Source organism: Onychostoma macrolepis, chromosome 03 (genome assembly GCF_012432095.1).
Source record: "Onychostoma macrolepis isolate SWU-2019 chromosome 03, ASM1243209v1, whole genome shotgun sequence".
NCBI classification, from domain to species: Eukaryota; Metazoa; Chordata; class Actinopteri; order Cypriniformes; family Cyprinidae; genus Onychostoma; species Onychostoma macrolepis.
This window is the reverse complement of record NC_081157.1, coordinates 26,395,532-26,415,824: the sequence shown is the minus strand read 5'-3', so window position 1 is coordinate 26,415,824 and position 20,293 is coordinate 26,395,532. Positions and strand designations below refer to the sequence as shown.

At 39.4% G+C, this 20,293-nt stretch overlaps 1 protein-coding gene across 1 annotated transcript in view; it reads left to right on the top strand.

Annotated features, from left to right (window-relative positions):
• sdk2a (sidekick cell adhesion molecule 2a) overlaps positions 1-20,293 on the top strand; it is a 161,938-nt gene that overhangs the window by 82,519 nt on the left and 59,126 nt on the right. The window contains 7 exon segments of the mRNA XM_058771584.1: positions 6,082-6,241; positions 10,260-10,366; positions 11,526-11,673; positions 12,804-12,937; positions 17,449-17,560; positions 17,705-17,895; positions 20,141-20,224. Of these exon segments, the coding sequence (XP_058627567.1) occupies positions 6,082-6,241; positions 10,260-10,366; positions 11,526-11,673; positions 12,804-12,937; positions 17,449-17,560; positions 17,705-17,895; positions 20,141-20,224 (936 nt within the window).

The window sequence follows — 20,293 nt, the reverse complement described above, 5'->3', positions numbered from 1 at the left end:
CAGTATCTGACTTCACAGAGTCCACTGGATGAAGAGAGAAACATGCAGTCGGGGCAACTGATTGGGATTCTCAGAGGCATTGACAGAGGGGTGAAAAATAGATGTGGATGAAGTATGAGGGTGCACGGCATCTCATTAATTGATGGTTGGCGTGCACAGTTGCTTCTCCGTGTTGTGCCAAGTGCTCTGGTGCCTAATTAATCTCATGGATATCAGAGACACGTCCCAGGGCGCAAGCATCCCCTAGTGTTGAGTCAGAGCGAGATTGAGAACCAGAGAAGGAGAAAGGCAGATGAAATAGGAGGGAGGGAGAGTAGAGAGAGGTGGGGAAAGATGCAAACAGAGGTGAGTAGAAAGAGTATAGTTATAGAGGGAAATGCAAGGAGACAGCATATGCACAGCGCCAGAGACTGTGACGAAGTGTCAGAGAAAGAAGAAGTGACAAAAGGAAAGAAAATAGATAGGTGTTGAAAGAAAGAGAAGGTGGGGGAAGAATGTGCGCTGGCATTGTGTCGATGCCGCCTTCAGGAGGCTGTGCTCGGATAATTCAATCTGCCGACCATTGACTGCCCCCCATTCTGTCTTCACTCCTAATTAAATCTCTATTTGATAGCTCAATGCCGCCTCTAATTGCGTTTGAGTTACGTCACTGGCTGCCCGCAGCCCCCTGGATCAAAATCGCAATGCCGTGCTACATTACACCTCAATTAATCGCATCAATTACACATCCATTAACCCGCGGCAACCTACTCATACTGCAGTCATAGACAGATGTGCTGAGAAAACCTGAGGAGCTAATGAAATTCAGAGCTATGAGAGACTGCAAATTACCCCACCGATTGAATTGCAACAGAAGTCAAACAAAGTAATTCCGAGTTCCTTTATTATTCTACGCCTCATTCAACAGACCTGTGGTGCTTTTCAAAGAAAGACAACAACAGTAAAATAAAAGCTTTTTCTCTCTTTCTTGCTGCCATCACAATCTGCCTAAACAAAAGAACCCTTGGCGCTGCTGAAGCGGCCAACCTTGTGCCTCACAAATGTAATTTTACCAGCCATAAATACACCAACAGATACTGTACACAGTAACGTGGATCAGAACGCTGAATGTGACGGTGACGATAGTGCCGCGGCCACGCTGCTGTTGCATCTGTGTTTGTCTTAATGCGGCAACATGCTTGTTTGGCCTGAAGGGTAATGGGGCTCTTCACCTTGCTGCCAGGGTGGAGGGCACTTTGCACGCTTGGAGAGTTGATGAAGTGTAAATCGGCAGGGTGCCGGTTGTCACCGTGACAACCGCTGCTGAAAGAGAGTGACAGATCAGGCTGACCTTCAGCAGGGACCGGGAGCGCAGAGCAGGATTGTTCCTGTGCCAGTTTTGTACACTAACCTGGTCCAGCAGACAGACAAACACATACACTGACTTCTCCAGTATTGCACCTGAAGGCTGAGGTGACCATTACCCCAAGGTTCTACAATGATTCAGGAAAGGGCACCTCTTAAAAAACACCTTTAAGCCAGAGGTTGCCTAGAACTTGCGTCCACTTACTCTAAGCCTTTGTGATGAGAAAAGCAGGATTGGCTAACGTGCTTATGCACAGGTGCCAGAGGATTACGCAGAAGGGGACATGGCCTCTATCGTGTTGGAATAAGGGAGGGAATGGCAGAACAAGTGTTCAGTCCGAGCCCCAAGAGTATGATTGCGTGCCAGCATGGTGCAGTGAAAGCTCTGAGGGGCATGCTTTATGGATCCCGCCTGGTGCCTGTGGCCTTTGTCTCAGAGCTATTAAAATTCTGTGTGTGCAGCCTGAGTGGAGCGTTGCCATTCGAGGTTGGCTGTCAGGTTAGTGGAAGTGCTTCTTTGTCGTTTCTACGGTGGCCAGTGGTGGTAAGGTGGATAAGGGCACAGCAGAATGATGGCCTCGGCCCGACCAAGCATGAAGAGAACATTAACCGCCCCCTGACTCCGGCCAGCTCAGCTTGCCCGCCGCAGGGCTCCTCTACCGCAGAGGAATCTCCCCTAGGTTCTCCATCTGGACCAACAATCCATGCCACCCAACACCCACACACAAACATACAGCGTCTGGAAGGAACCTCAATATAGCAAACTTCATTCACCTAGTGCGTGTTGACATGCTTCTTATCTCCTGCCGCCCCCCCATTAAGATCAACACAAAAAGGCACCTTCCTTTAGTTTTATCTTTTTCTTCCACTTCCGAACCACGGGGATTCTAATGAGAAATGGCACCTGCGTTATGGCTCATTAAAGCTGAGTTTAGCATCATCCTGACCTGGGGTTTCTTTCTCTCTGTGGGCACGCTCTCCTGCGGACCTAGCCCGCCCACTCAGAGCAGGATTTTAGAGAGTGAGAAACAGAGCTGCTTAACCCTGCCTGAGCCCCAGCAGATCAAAGCCTGGCGCTCAAACAGTGAAGAGGCCACAGGCACTGACTGACATTCTCATTACAATATGGAGATCGCTCTCAGCACCAAGAAGCTTCCTATGTGAGGACAATGTCAGACCTCTGAAAACTAGTCTGTGCTCTGCCTCCATTTCATGCTAACATAACCTTTCGTCTGACATAATAGGAACCCATGGGAGTGAAATTTTCACCGCATTGTGTACTCGGCCACAAAGACCCTGTTCTTTTTTTTTTTTGTCTAAAACAACACAGCTGCTCCAGCCCTTTTGAGAACTCTCGACCACAAACATTAACGGTTTAGACAAACAGCATAACTTTCTTCAGAAACTGTTTAAAATCTAAGGTCTCGGTTCTGCCTCACTCAGAGGAAAATTGTGGAGCGGTTTGTGTTTCACAGGGGACATTATGGAGTTCTCAATTTTGTTTAAAATACCTCTGTGTTTCTCCTAAAATTCCTTACAAAAAAAAAACACTTACACACATGGGGCAATTGGTAACCTACAGTAAGACTTTAGAGCAGGGGTATTAGCCACTATTAGTCACCAATAATATTATAGATGATTGCGATTCATTTTGTAATAAATGAAGATTTTGATATTTAAATTATTTAAATTAAGTATTTAAATTATCTGTATTATATTGAGTTTATACTGAAATCTGCAGATTTTGGTACCCAGGCAACAATGGGCACAGTATGAGACATTCTTGAGTTGTATTTATTTTTTAGGAATAAATCTTAAATAAAAGTGTCAATTTTCTCTTCATTTAATTTGATTTTTGTCTAGGAGAAATGATCGAAATATCAAAGAAAGTCTCACTCATGATTTTTCTATCCTGCGGGCAGTCTAGATGAGACTTCACAAGATGGCACAAACAATCGAACAGTCAAACCACACACACACATTCACACACATATGCGCAACCGTCCATCATATCGTCGTAGGGGGGATGCTGCTTTCAGCCAATCGATGTGGAGCCTGATTTTGCACCTGAGGTCTCTAATGGTGGTATGTTTATAGTGCGGCATTGCTAAGTGGATCTGCCTCTCCACTGGCTGTGCTGAATGGCAGTGCATTTACTGGAGGATAAAATGACTGTGGTGGCATGGTTGGCGAGCGCTGTGCACTCAGGGTGGGGGATAGTGAGGACTGGGTGGGGGGTGGATTTGAAATGCCTGGCAGTATATGTCTGCTCACAGAGGAATTGTTTTTAAGAGCCTTTTACCCAATGGCAATGATTTGGAGGGTTGTACTAGGCTTGATTAGGCCGATAACAGTTTCAGTCCTTTAGACAAAAATAATTACCCATTCTTCATGCAAGGGAGCATGTGGGTGAATGATCGTTTTTATAAGTACTTATACATATGTGCATGACCATAGCAAAATAAATAAATAAAATAAATAGATATGGGAATATGGGAATGAATATGTTTTGGCCTTCCTTGTCTACAGGCTCCAGACAGCATTTTAAGTTGACTGAAAGTTGTTAATATGTATCATATAATTGTGTATATTTGTTGTTTGTGTGAGACCTCAGTCCAAACTGAGATCTGTATATGCTTGGTGGCGCCCCCTAGAGGAGAGACTCCGTAACATGCCTCTCGGTGCACCTCGCAGCACAGAGAAATTAGCACAATGTTTAACAACCCTGCAACAGAGCTCCAGGGCTTGCTAGCTTATTGCCTCAATTAATAAAAGCTTTAATTGGCTTTCCACAAACACAATGACAATCAGATCCATGTCACCTACAGAGAACGACTCGGTTGCAATCGATAGGTCCCATCATCTGCTCCTCGTGAGGGAAATGAAAGCACTTTGTCTCCTGGCTGAAGGCACTCGCATGCAGGGCTTTGTGTTTGTCTGAGAGTCTGTATAATCCGACTGTTTTAGAAAGACTGAAGATGAATGGATTCCCCGGCACACTATAGCTCATTCTGTCAGGTTTGCAGGCGGAGCGACTGCATCTTAAAGTTATCTTCAAAACCTTCCCTCACTTAGCCCGTCAGGCCCCTGAAATTCTCACCTCACCCTTCCTCTATCAAGACTTAAGATGTCTCCAGAGCGTCTCAGCGTCACAACAGACAAATCGTTTCTTAAATTGTCTTTTATATTTTAAGAGACCAAATTCACTTTGTCAAATCATGTTTAGCTTTTCGTTCTTAATGGCTTCTTTTGCCTTTGTTTCTGCCTCTCTCACTCTCAGCATGATGTGATTCAGCAGTGAGACATGTTTTATCTTTCTTTGTTGGTAGTAAACAACATCTCTTTCAAACAATCAGCCTGTTGAATATGGGGCCTGATGGTTAGTGTACAAGCTCTGACGTGTTGCCACTATCTATATATATCAAAATGCCAAAAATAAAACTTTAAAGAAGGAAACTTCAACAGCTCCAACAGTAGCTGTAACCTTCCTTAGATCTATTTCTTCTCATTCCCTGCGGTCTTCAGCCGAGTGATGCCAGTGGTGCCGCCACGGTGAGGTCACTGTCTAAAATCATACAAAGCAAATGTAAGTCAAACTGGGCAATGGTGAGACGTAGACGAAAAGACTTATGAGAGAAGAGGAGGCATTATGATTGGCTGATTACTCTGCCAATGTGATAATACCCACCTGTCTTTTTCACAACCGGTCTGTAAATAAGCCTGAATGGGTCTAACAGGTGGCAATGGATGGACTAATTTCAAAGTAAACAAGTCACTCATTTGGATGTCACCACATGAATTGAAATGAACTTGAAATCTCTTTACCCAAGATCTGTTGCTTAATGGTTCAAAAAGAATAAATAAAACAAAAAAATGTTAAAAAATAATAAACTGTGAATAATAATAGCTAAACAACATTTAGTACTAACAAATAATTTACATACACATTTTGCTGGTGACTATATTAGTGCAGTTATTATTTTTCAAGCAATATTAAAATGTCACAATCAAGACAATATTTGAGCCGTCCTATTTAAGAGGTATATATACCACTGCTACTTTCATAAAATAAATTAAATTAAATTCATTTAAAAATAAATAAATAAGTCGGTTGTATGGCAAATGTCAGTTTAATGTTTAATGTACATACTGATTTGTATTTTTTAAGCATTATAATTTTAATTATGTTAATGTAACTAAATTTCATTTTAAGACTTATTTTGGGGCCCACTTGGAAGTTTGCTTAGGCCCTCAAGTGGCCTTCTGGTTGAGAACTAATGGTGTAAAGTAAATAGTCTTTTATTGTGCTTTTCTCCTGTGGAAAAAGGATGGAATATCTGCTCATTTTCATGTACAGAAGACATTTACAGAAGACCATCAAATGCCAGCTCGACAGTAACTAGCATTGTTCTCCACTATTTTTTTTACTTCCACTTCCGCTCAAGTGCTACACTATTCTAGTGAAGCTGACTGCTGACTATGTATTGTTTTCTCCCTTGGATTAATCTGCTTGTATTATTCTGGTTTGTAAGTCTCTTTGGATAAAAGCGTCTGCTAAAATGAATACATGTAAATGTAACCTCAGCCCTAAGCTTGACTCTAAATCTCACCCTTATATCGGATTGGTTGACAGAAATGTTGTCTCTGGACTAACAAGTATGTTGATCCAGGAACATGTCCTACTTGAGTGAAACATGCTAAGCCTCTTTCTTTCTCTCTCGCTCTCTCTCCCTCCAGACGATGTCCCACCCTACTTCAAGATGGAGCCGGTGGCAACCCAAATCCACCTGGAAGGGAACCGGTTGGTTCTCACCTGCATGGCTGAGGGCAGCTGGCCTCTAGAGTTTAAATGGCTTTACAACGGTACCGAGTTGACACGTTTCTCCCTGGAGTACAGGTGACACTTCCCATCTTCCCACTGCTGTATGAGTGTTTCTGCAACTATGAGCACTTTTGGCCCTGTAGACATATTGAAAATGCACTTTCGCACAGGTAATTTCATTTGTGTACTAGTGCATTTTGTGGTGTAAATAGTGATGGTGATGGAAATGACATTTTAATTTTGACATTTACACAAAAGAGTATTTTTCTGTTTTATTAAAAAAAATGACATTTTAAGGATAAATCTGAGAGCTCTTTTGTGTGGCTTATGTTTCCTAAATACAAAATAAAAAATAAAAAAAATATATATATATATATATTTATTTATTTGATTATTTATTCTTCATTTATTTGAAGATTGAACGTCAGGGCCTGGGAGAAGAATAAAACAATAAAATATATTCATAAAAGGCATTTCAAAATTAGAAAAGAAAATAATGAAGCCCTGGTAAAAAGTTCCCAAAACCATTTTAATATGACCTTCATATAACAAACAGAAAAAAATTAAGTCTTTTAATTTGAATAAAAATCAACCCCTGGGTCACGAAGATGCCTGTAGTTGAAGAAACACGCATTTATCACTCTGACAGCTTAATTATTATCACAAATAGAACATTAACCACAGTTTCAATTGCAACAAATTTCATTCAGTTTTCTGGTATTTATTTAAATGATGTCTTCTTTCTTTTTAGTGAGTCAAGAGCGTTTGCGGATTGTAATCCTCTTGAGTTGTAGCGCCTCATTCCCTCCGCAGCCATGAAATCACACTCATATTGCCTCTCAGCTCACATTAAATTAGAATGAGATGTATTTCCTGAGCGATCCCTGTCGTCCATGTTTTGTTTTATGTATTCTGCATAAATGTTGTATCCCTGGTGAAGGCAGTGCAGAATTATCCATCAAGAAAGAGCAGGTAGCCGAGTACCTTGTGAATTATTTTCAATAGCTTCAAGAGCTATGTAATATTTATATTTGAAAAGGCAAAGTGTCCCCCCCCCCTCTCGCTCTGGTCGCAGTGAGGTGGCTTGGCTGTATTCTTTTCCTGCACTCTTTGTACCTGCTGACCACAGGACTCCAGATGGACTCTTTCATATTTGCCTTTGCATTATAAGAAGTCCTAATAGCTAAAATTCTAAGCTACCCGCAGTGCTTACTCTAAGTAGGGGTCGAGTCAGACGTTTTCTGGCCTCTTTCAGAGGTTCCTGCTCGCTACGGCTTTTCTGCCTGTCAGTCAAGACAATAGCAGCGCTTCCGACGCAGTCCACAGAGCATCTCCAAAAGATCCCTGGTGACTGAAACTTCCCTGCAGTCTCTTACGTCTCAGACACTGATATGTGTGTGTGTGTTTGCATAGTTTCCTCTTTCAGCGAGTGTGGACTTGCTCTCTTCTTTGTATTCCTCAGGTCCACCGATCAAAGAAATAGCTTGAATCCTCTTCAGCAGGTCATACTAAACCTGTGACTAGTAATGCAGGAAAACTAAAGTATCGGAAAAAGAGCTGGTGGTGTAAAAATTAGGCAACATTGACTGGTTGAGTAAAAGCACCACTGCCCACATGCTCAGCTCTCTCTTTATCACTCCATTTAACTAATAGGTCTTGCCACAGGCTCGTGACTGAAGCAGTGTGCGTAGGTGTAAAAACACACTTGCGTACTTCATGTTTTCATGATGGCGGCCTAGTTTTAGTTTTTTTTTTTTCAATAGCATACATGACTACGATCACAGATTTTCAAAGCACATGAATAACCCATATCCAAGACCCCTCGTTTTGCATGAAGTCACAGTCATCTTAATGGGATATTTCTGTCATCATTTACTCACCCTCATGTCATTCCAAACCTGTGTGGCTTTTGTTCAACATATGAATAGTTCAGATGAAAAAGCCTCTAAATGTCATCTGAAATTTTTATCTAAAATGAGCATTTTTATCAGGCTCCTATGTTTAGGTTCAGTAATTTTACTCTAGTGGCAATATATAGGTCCTTTTCTATGCAATTAAAGTGAAATAACTAAACATAAATATAGGAGCCTGATAAAAATGCTCATTTTAGAAGAAAATTTCAGATGGCATTTAGAGGTTTTTGCATCTGAACACTTCATGTCTTCTTTTGTATTTCAAAGGAAAAATAAAATCGTACAGGTTTGGACTGGTATGACGTTGAGCAAAATATGACAGGATATTCAATTTTGGTTTAATTATCCTATATATTATATACAGTGGAGATCAGAATTAGAGAACAATTTATGAACACTTTTTTTTTCCAGAAATAATTTAATCTTCATCGTTCAAAATTTAAAGGAATTTTAGTTGTGGCTATACCATGCTAATAGAACAGTGTTTCACAAAATAATCAAGGCACTTCAACAAAACAAAAAACAAAACTTTTATTTTGCGGAAAACACAGTGATGATAATTAGAGAACAGCAATTACTGCAGCACGAAGAAAGATTACTACTAAAATTTCTAAAGGTTACAGCAGTCAAAGAGTAGTAGGAAGTGTAGAGGCCCTTGCATTGAATGACTTAAGCACTACCGCAGGACATCACTAGTCTCTCACACACTGCTTTGGTGTCATCTTGGTCCACTCTTCTTCCAGTCTCTTCCACAGTTCGGTGACTGTATTGAGACACTAGTATATGCAGAGACAGATCCTTACCCTGCAATTCCAGCTGCAGTGTTGAACCGATTCCCCATTGAGATTCTCCGTATTATCCTGTCCTCTCCTACATTTGTCTTTCGTGGACAACGAACCTTTTTGGGGGACTTGAATGAGTTAGTGACATTGTAAAGATGTAATATTCTGGAAATCACAGATTTGAAATGAACAACTTCTCGTGTTTTGGCTGCTATTGGCCTTCATCTGGACAACCTGCTATCAGAGGGTTTCAGTGACTTTAGAACATCTCACCATCTTGCAAAGTCAGTGAAAACTGGAAAGTTTGGCTGCTAGTTAAATAGGTTTTGTCAGATAATTAAGGAAATTAGCACAACGTGCAGGATCAATGCCAATAACTGGATTTCTGAAAGTGTTCTCTAATTTTGATCAGTGTTCTTTTTCAAATATCTCATTTAAGTTTTTTATAATGTGCTTCAGAATATATTTAACTCATGAAATATGCTTAAAAACTGCTTTTATATGCTTTTCCTCCTGTTAGGATAACTTCAAATAAGCAGTGACTTCGAAATTTAGGAAATTTTAGGTTGTTCACTAATTTTGATCTCCGCTGTATATAAATAGTAGTCTAACAACAAACATTTTACAAAAATCTCCCAACCCTATTTGGGAACTTTGATTTTGAAAGGTTATAAAATGTGCCCCTAGTGGTCATTTTGTGTTGAATATGCAGAGAAATTAAAAGCACGATGGACACTTGGTTATGTCCATTGTTAGAAAAGGGGCAGATTTTAGCAGTTACATCAATAACATTGCATTTTAATGCAACACGCAAAACTAGATCAGGTTCATTTTCATTTATTTTCAAAGGGTCAGTTCACATACTGCACAAGAGGGCCGGGTCTCCCAGTGGTCAGCAAGTGGTCAGCAAGTGGTCAGCTTGCATTGTATGCAGCTCTAGTGTTTGGTTCCCTTTGATGGTCTCAGGTCATCCAACCTGATGTTTTGTGGGCCCCTGGTAGCTAGAGGCCCCAGGGCACTGGCCCTATCCATAATCCAAGCCAGCCCACATCCACATAAATATTTCTCTCCTTTGTTCTATCTGAAGTGTTAATGGTCACTCCTGTGTTTTGTTGTGATCGCAGCACCAGGGCTGCCCGAGGACTCCTATCTATTGTTGATAAGGGTTCTTTCTTCAACAGGTTACCCATGAACACCCTGAGCTGGCTGAGTGTTGCGGCCTGATCTGCACTCGAGTAGAAGCTAGGACTTTTTGATTAATTATGGACCAATAAATAGCTTTTTTGGATCAAAGGCCATTTGCTACAGCCAGTGCTTTGGGCTTGCTCCAAGCTCCCATGCTGTGAGTATGAAAAGTAGCAAACAATGGTTGATGGGATTCCGATTTTCTTTTACCAGGTATGTAATTCCGTCACTGGATCGCTCCCATGCAGGCTTCTACAGATGCATCGTCAGGAACAGGGTGGGAGCTCTGATGCAGAGGAGTTCACAAGTCCAGGTCGCCTGTAAGTATCACATCATATCCAAGTGCGATTGCTTAAGATATCACATTAGCAAAATGTTGCTAACAGAGCAAAAAGCTAATTGTCTGTTGTCGATAGTGTAGCAACACTTGAAGTAACTTTCACAGAAGTCACTTTTGAATCCATGTGACCAAATTTAACTAGTTGTGAAATTTGCATCAGGAATATTTCCTTCATGTGAAATTCCTTATCATTCCTATTTTAATAATTGGATTTAGTCCAATAACAGTAAATGTGATCACACCTTTAGAAACGTGATAATGATGTGAGGCAGCTTTAGTGCAAACAGTGTGAAATGATTAATGTACCAAAATTTAATACCTGGTTTATGGATTCTGAAACATTTTGATTGGCAATTTTGTTGCTTTGTTCATTTAGCACAGACAAATTAGCATACAGAAAAGCTGGTGCTAGAAACGTGTCACGTCAAACCAAGTTCCCAGCTAATCAGAATTATTTGGCTTCCCAACTTTTTGGGAAGGTTCTCTAAAGGTTATGAACAAAAGTTCTTCCTGTAACGTTAATAGTAAACTAGTCTTTAATAATGTTCTAAAACCATTAGCACAAAAATGTTATATTTACATCATTCATGGAATGTGTTTTAAACATTTTAGCTGGATGTTCATCCAACGGTTTTTAAAAGCTACTACTTTTAGAACATTCAGAGAACATTCAATAGTAACATTCTCATAATGTTAGCAAACTAATAAAATGGAATGCTCCCTTAACGTTCATAAGAAAAAAACATAACGTATTTAAGAAAGTGGACTTTTTGAAAGTTTAGAGAACATTCAGTAATTCATAACTCATTGGGAACTTTAGCAAAAAGCTCTTAGAACATAAAGCCGGATGTATATTTTCAGAATTTTCATTGTGAACAACAGTGCATATGCGAGGGATCTAACCATTTGAAAAAAAAGTGGCATGTACGTGTCTATCTACACTCACGGTCAAAGGAGTATACTTTGAAAGACACAGAAGAAAAGAACACAGAATGAAGCCTTAAGTGTTAGTTGCCAAAAGAGTCATATCACACGGTTGGAACTTTGTGTTTCCTGTCACTATGAGTCACAATGTCCCTGTTCTTGTTTTGTCCTCTCACTTTGCCTGTTCTTCCTGATTTGTTCTCTCTGTTTCTCAGACATGGAAGGCTTTGTGGAGGGAGAACGGTCTCAGGTGGTGTCCCAGGGGGAGGCGGCCTTGATCTCCCCCCCACAAATCCACAGCTTCCCGCGGCCCGGGATCACATGGTTCAGAGACGGGCGCAAGATCCCCCCCAGCAGCCGCATGTAATCTTCTCTTTATATGTGGATCAGAGTCAACTTAATGGCCCCCGTTCTCACAGATAGGCTATTATACCTTACAGAAATAGAGTACAATGCTGTTGTATAATTACTCTGGAACTTCCAGAAACATGCCAGGAGTGTTTACTGCAGAATCTCTCATTGATAAAGTCGGTTATAATAAGAACCCCTGTTGACTTTAGACTAAAGGTGATTGAAGGCTAGAGAGGAAGCCGGCAACACGGGAGCCAATTAGACAAAGTGGACAAAAGGCCTTTATTGATGACCTTGGATGATTGACAGAGTTTGCGCCTGAGTGCGCGCCGCCCCGTGTGTGTGCATATGTGTGTGCAGTCCATGTTAGAAAGGTCTTAGTAATCACCTGAGATCAATTTACCTCATCCGCCAGCAGGAGGCTCGACAAAAACAGCCGGCATGTTTGATGATCTATAATTCATGCTGATCGTCCGGCATGTCACATCTGACGTGAGGGTTTTAGACACTTAGGATTGTGTTCCCCCTCCATAGCGCATGGACTGGAGAACATTCAGGCACTGTTTTTCAGCTGGAGTATATGAGGAATCCCCAATGAGACACTGAGCGTTGAGGCAGTGGTTATATAAACATCTGAAGTTCCAGCGGCGCTGCTCCGTGCTTCATTCTGTCTTGCTCTCCGTGTCTGTCGAGCGGCAGTAATGGTCCTATATGATGGTGAAAGGGCCTGACAGCATACGATTTGTTTGCCGCTTGTTTGTTGCTCCTTCAATGCATTGATATTCCGCGGCGCGTTTGGTTTGGACTCTGTGAGAGCCCTCACTCTAATTGTGCTGGAGTCGGTTTAATCTGGGCTGATCAGGCCTGTGCTGACAGATACACAGGCTCTAATCTCGCTGCACTCCAAGTGTCGACTCTCATTTAACCACACACACTCACGCATGACCTGCATTTTAGCTCCAGCAATCCTAAAACACTTATCCACTCGAGTTTTCAATGCAAATAACATTACCATCCCAGTCTATGGCCGTAAACAGTTTTCCTCAGCACTGCTGTGTGTTTGAGTTGTTTACTAACGTGTTTGCTGTTTGCAAGTTGTGTTTTCTAGTTCTGTGACTACTGTTCTCTATCCAACGTCGTAGAGCCCTCACTTTGGACAACACTCTTGTCATTTTGTCCGCCGTGGCCCCTGACGCGGGCCGGTACTACGCCCAGGCTGTCAACGACAAGAACGGAGAGAACAAGACCAGCCAGCCCATCATCCTGAATGTAGAAAGTGAGTTCTAAATAAAAAATCAACACACGTTTTGTGAGATCCAGTCTTCAAAAGACTGTCTGCAACATCCTAGGGCAAGGATTCCCAAACTTATTTGTCAGTCAAACCCCTTACCTAAAATATTTACTTGTACCCCCTTACATTTTAAATGGAAGTCAAATATTTAACAACACCTTGGCATGTTCACAGTTCTACGATGTCAGTTATGGTCACATGGCGTATAGGTAAATAAATAAAATATTTACATATTTTTGATCGTTTTTATTTTAAAATCATTTATTTATTAATAGTTTTTTTAGCTTTTCATTTAGCTTTTTCCATCACCCCAGTTTAGTATACCCTGCCCTGGGGGGTCTATGGCAGCACTGCAGGTGGTCCAGCAATTATTGTTTGATCTCAAACAAATATTTAAATATATGTTAAAAAAATATATATATATATTTAGACAGACTTATATACAATATTCGAGTTCAGCTAAATGATTCATCGTCCCTCTCACATTAAAATGCATTAAAGGGGTGGTTTACTGGTTTTTTTTTAGGCTTGATTGTGTTTATGGGGTGCAGTCTAACATGTTCATGCTTCGTTTTTTTAAAAACGCATTATTTTTCATAAAATGTACCTTTATTCCACACCGCTCTGTCCCTTCTCTGACAAACGCCTCGATTATTTCCTGTTTTTATGAAGCCCCTCCCTCAGAAATACGTGATGGGCTCTGATTGGTTAGCTGGCTCAGTGTGTTGTGATTCATTAAACCGCCGAGCGTGTGTCTAAATGTCCCGCCCCTCAGCTCAGCGGCACGTGCTCTGGTTGTATTGTAAACAATGGCGTCTTCTATATTGCTTATCAATTTGAGCCCGATTGAGACGCAGAGGATATTAGTGAAGAGGATCGCGCAGAACCTGTGCAAGCACGGCTCTTAATGGTATGTTTGTTTGTTTGTTGTCTCATACTTTTAGATACGCTGTTATTATGCTACTGCTTATGTTAGCTTTTAATATACGGTTTTATTCTGATTAAAGCTTTAATACAGTACGGCAACCGCACACGCGTCCATGTATAACGCTTCTCATGTGAAAATGTATAATTGGAACAGTTTGTTGGAGCTGATCTGACGATCTGAATGAGAGAGAGAGAGAGATGCAGAGCAGGGCGACGCGAGGAACAGTATTAAGAACAGCTGTTTTAGAACATTAATTTTGAAACTTGTGAATCCATTAGAATCGTTAGAAGACAGAATCACGATTCATATATGAATAGATTTTTACGTGCACCCCTAGTTTTCTCTTCCTCTTCTCTAAAGCAGCACAGCATGGCCTCACCCCCTACTTTACATGTTCCCGAGGGAGGGGTTTATCTGGGTTTTTGAGGTAACGGACCCGGGAAGTAACTCGTTGTGGTCCCTTACCAGCCATTTTTGTAGGCATTAAACTTCCAGAATTTTAAAAGACGATATCTCTGTTTGCATTGAACTTTCAGCTCTGCAACTTTGCAGATATTGTTTATGCTCAAACAGCAACATTACACACTAACTAACGTTAAAAAAGTGAAATTGCAATCAACCACCCCTTTAACTAAAATTAAAATAATGCGTTACTTATATATATATATATATATATATATATATATATATATATATATATATATATATATATATATATATGTATTTACAGTGCTTATTGCTTTCAATTTGTAGTCCATTACTGATTCCAAATTACATGACAAAATTGTAGTTAGTATAGTAATGTAATCCATTACATTACACATCACACTACTTTTTGATTACTTTTGAATTAGCTCGTTAATCACATTGACAAGAAATAAGATAATCTTGTACCAAAATGCTATAAAAATACAAAGAGAAAGAAAATGTATCCCATTCGTTGTTAACATGAAGTAAATTAAACATTTCATTACATCAAGGTTTTTCCAAGCTGGGGTTCGTGAAGTAACTGCAGGGGGTTTGTATGAAAAGCTAATAATTAATTCAATCATAGAAAAAAAAAAAAAAAATGTATGCAATGTTGAAAACTTGAAACACTTTTTAAAATTTTAATATTTTTTTGTAAATCCAGTGGTCAAATGCTGTGTGGCCTCCCAAGTTTCTGTGTAATTATATCCATATGGCCTTTTTGTGAATGTCTACAAAACTAGAAGACTTTCTGAATGTATATAAGTGCTATTTTACGAGTATTTAAAAATGTATTATAATCTAGTTACTTAATTTGTAATCTGATTATGTAATCCAGATTACATGTAATCAGTTACCCAGCACTGCATATTTATATGCAGTACAACCATCATTACAAAGTTAATTAATATACTGGTCTAACATTTGTAATAATGAAGATTTTTTAATATTTTTGAAACAAGTCCCTCACCAAGGCTCCACCAAAAATACAGTAATATTGTGAAATATTATTAAAATAACTGTTGTTAGTCTTTTTCCTCTTTTATTGATACGAATAGTGGAGAGTAAACCTGAAATGATAAAGAATAGGGTTCAACTGATGGAAGCTGGACTCGAACACACATTTTCTACATAAGCACCATTTCTCAATGTGCTGAAGCATTTTCACAAACTGCCAGGCAATCTTATTTATTTGCAAACTGATTTTTCACACTATCCAACAGGTGAAATGACGTTCAAAAGTAAACAACTCCATCGCCCCCTAGCGGCTGTGCATGACACCTAAAGTAGTGCACACACTGGGTCAGACTTCAGTTTGTCAAGAATCAATATTCCCCAACTCGCTGCGCAGTAGATTGCGAGTATGTGGCGTGTGGTGAAGCTTCATGGAGCTTTGTATGATAGCTGTGGTCCTGCGGTGCCACAATGACAAGGTGATTAATCACCCTCATAAAAGCAGCCCCTCTCTTTAATAGACCCCACAAAAACAGATTTATGAAAAAGAGAGGCAGACCATAAAGTCCCTCTGTGAGACCATGGCCCACTGTAACTCTTATCCAGGGGTCCAAGTATGGAAAAGGAGGCAAATAAAGGGGAATAAGATCAAGACAGAAGAAAAGAGAGATCACTGATTGAGGGCAGAGAATCAATGGACAGCTAAAGGTTTCCAGGAGCCGGCAAATGATTGCATGGCATTTAATCATGTCAACGGTGTCTCTCAGTCAGGCCCCATTCTGCAGCGCGGCACATTAGCGAAGGTATTACAGTGCACTTACAGGAGGAGAGGGTGCAGACAATTACATATATAATACTAAGCACATAATAGAGAGGGCTGTGAGAAAGAGACGAGCAAGTGCTCTGGGCTTCAAGATTGTCTTTATGTCTGCCTTCTTTCACTACCTCCACCTTTACTCTGGCTTTCTTTCTATCTATCTCTCTTTTATTACTCAGAGGTTGCTCGTTCAAATGGTTTCTCTGGTTCTAGGTTTCACAGGCTCCCAAATGGCTCCAGTGGGGTCACGGAGCGGCCATTCACAAGATAACCACTGAGAAGAGCGCAAAATGTATGCATACTGTAAAAGTGTGGAGATGTAAAGTTCATGTTAGAAGTAAAGCTCACATGATTTGGGCTTGGAAAAATTTGGATGGAATCATATACTGAAATCTCTTGCTTTGTTACATTTTTTGTGATATTGTTTTGAAAGACACATGGGAGATTATTAAGGTGTTTTTCCTCAGAAGTAAAATCTCATAAGCAAGAGAATACAGAAAGTCTCCCTTTGCTCTTCATTTAAATTCACTGTGAAACGCTTTTGGTAATCCATTTACTTCAATATTTTCACATGTTTCAAAGCAAAAACAGGATTTAGACAGAAAGAAACGCAGGTTGGGGCTTGATTTTATTCATTGGCTGTTAATTAGGAAAAGACTTCCTTTGAAATAACACACTGATAATCATGATAAAGATTTGCAACTGTAAACAAATCCTGATGCTGTCAATCACAATGCAGTTTATGTTTTTTGGAGGCTTTTATTTTCACCAAAGCTGTGTTTATTTGATTAAAAATACTATAAGAACATGTGAAAATGTGACATTTTAATACAATTTAGAACAACAATAATACAATGTATAATAAATAATTTTGATATGTAATGTATTCGTTTTATTCAGTCAAAAAATACAGAGAAAAATGATTATTTTCTATTTGAATGTTTTTTAAATTGTAATTTATTTCTGTGATTTTCAGCACCATTACTCCAGTCTTCAGGTCACATGATTCTTCAGAAATCATTCTAATATGCTGATTTGGTGAATAAAAGCTTCTTTAAAGAACAGAAAGCTCAAAAGAACAGAATTTATTTGAACTGGAAATCTTTTGTAACATTATAAATGTCTTCACTGTCACTTTTGATTGTTTTAATGCATCGTTGCGGAGTACAAGTTTGAATTTCTTAAAAAAAACTTTCTGACTCCAAACTTTTGAACAGTACTGTATATAAACAGCATTTAAGTATTCCAGGAAGCCAATTTACAGCTTGAGTCGCATCTTAGAGATCTCATTTGTAATTGTCTTGCCTATGTGCTTCTGCTTCTCTTCAGACGTTGGCGGCCCAGCAGACCCCATCGCTCCTTCTATTATAATCCCTCCGAGGAACACCAGTGTGATGGTGGGCACGTTTGAGGTCACACTGGAGTGCGTGGCCAATGCAAGGTGTGTGTGTTTGTGTGTACACAAGCACTCAAAATGACCTCTATCAAACTATTAAAACTCAATTCTGTTTATTTGTTTCCTTCAGGCCACTCCTATCTCTCATTCCCCGCTTGTGTTTATCCGTATTTCTCTCTCTACCTCCAGGCCTCTCATTAAGCTCAGCATTACATGGCGGAAAAATGGAGTGCTGGTAAACCGAGGCCTCCGGGACTTTGGCCGCCGTCTGACTATCAGCGGTCCTTTGGTCAGTGACAGCGGCTACTACGAATGTGAAGCCTCCCTCCGGAGCAGTAGCGCCCCCTCTGTCAGCGCTGGAGCATATCTGCACGTCCTAGGTAACCTCATGTTCCTTCCTCTTGTCAAAACTATGTTTAAAATGTGCCTTGTACTGAAAGTTTTCAAAGTTTGCATTATTTTTTTTCCCCCTTTTAATCTTCAAAAATGTCAGCACAGGCACGCAAAAAAAAAAAAATCATTCAAGAACTTTCTCCAAGATGAAAGACTAATTTATGAAAGTATTCATCTCTTAGAGTAAATACTAGCCCTCTTGCAGCAATTACTGCCTTCAGTATGTCTCTTCGAGCCTTGCACATTTACTTGTTTAATTTCCGCCCATTTACCCTGCAAATATCTTCCAACTCTACAACATTAAATGGAGAGTGTCTGTGGATTGAAGTTTTTAAGTCTTGCACAAGATTTCAATTAGAGCTGAGTCAAAGTTCTTGCTGGGTCATTGCAAAATATTAACCTTCTTTTATCCTTTACTGCTGTGTGCTTTTAGTCGTTGTTCTGATAGAAAATGAACAAACCTAGATATCTGGCAGACTGAATGAGGTTCTCTCAAGGATTTGCCTGTATTTGGATCTATTCATGTTGCTTTTGATGCCAACAGCTTCTTCCACTGAAAAGAGACTATTATTATGAGTGATGGTAAGGATGGTATTACTTGGGTGTTGGACCAAAGACTGTGCTTTCCTTTCAAGCCTCACATAGCTCAAGTTTAGGCACTTAGATGTTCCTCCAAAAGGTTTCATGCTTTCTCATCTGGATTTTAGCAAACTATGGATGAATCTTGGCATCTGTCTTCTTCAGAAATTACTTCTAGGAAAGTGATTCTGGGAAGAGCTGAAGATTATTGATGTCTGATGTTTTAGATCCTCACACTGCTGCTGTTTTTTGGTACTTTGACAGATATTGAAGTCCAGTTGCTCAGTTTGTTGAGATAGCTTAATCCTAGGGCTGTCCGGGTTGTGCTTTGTTTATTCACTTTTGTTATGATGGGCTTCATGGTGTCTAAAGGAAGATTCTAAGTTTGCCAGTCTTTTTATGAACTTGTCCAGGTGTTTTCCACACAGTACCTTCATCTTGAAGTTCTTCAAACAGCTCCTGGGTCTTAAGAAGAGCAAGGCTGATCTTTATTGCTATTTGTTGCTCTGTTTAATGAATAAGAAAAGTTTTTGTTTAATATCCAAGGGAACCCATGTTCAAATCTTAAAGTAAAATATACAACCATTAAATTGTCTGGGGTTGGTAAGACTTTTTTTAAAGAAGTTTTTGAAAGAAGTCTTGTATCTTGTATTTATTTGATCAAAAATACAGTAAAAAAACACTAATATTGTGAAATTGTATTACTATTTAAAATAACTACTTTCTGTTTGAATAAATTATAAATTATGCATTCCTGTGATGCAAAGCTGAATTTTCATCATTACTCCAATCTTCAGTGTCACATGATCCTTCAGAAATCATTGTGGTATACTGATTTGATGCTCAAGAAACATTTATTAATGTTATCAATGTTATATTTTTAGGATTCTTTGATGAATAAAAAGTAAAAAAGCATGTTTTAGAAATATATATTGAAATGCATTATAAATGTCTTTACTGAGATATTTGATTAATTTAATACATCCTTAATGAATGAAACTTAAACAAACAAACAAACAAATAACTTACTGACCCCAGACTTTTGAACATTAGAGCAAAATCGCCCAAGCGAAATACATTTTCATATAAGGCTAATATTTAAATGAATATGTAATATGTAAAACTCTTTGGAGGTCCTGTGATGACAAATTAATTTTTCATAAAAAATTTGCCTCAAAATCATCAGTTCTGTTTAAATATATTTTAAAATGCAATTTACTTCATAAAACAATTGCTTCACTTAAGTTAACTTTTTTTTTTTTTGCTGCTCTGGGCATAAAATATTTTTATATATCCACAATATTCATGTAAACCTTAATTATTAAAGGTGCAAAAGTGCACAATTGCCTCCTCAGTTTGAATGGGCATGACGCTTCTGCACATTATTAATGCATCTAGTGTGATCTGTCATATCAGATAATTAAACACTCCACTATAGTTGGTTGTTAAAGAAAGTGAATGCTATAATGTTTTTTTTTTTTTTTAACATGGTGGCAAAAAAAAAAAAAAAAAAACCTGAATGATTTCTTTTATTCTGCAACAATAATGAATACTTTGTGAAGGCCCTGCACATTCTCTATATCTGTGTTATTGAGTGTTTTAGATCAGTCTGGTCAAGTACTCTCACGACTGACTCAACTGAACTCTGTGCAGAACATCCCCAGTTTGTGAAGGAGCCCGACAGACACATTACTGCTGAGATGGAGAAGGTGGTAGACATCCCATGCCAAGCTCGCGGTGAGTTTGTGCGCCTCTGCCGTGTGTGTGTGTGTGAGAGAGAGAGTGTGTGTGTGGATGTGTTAGATA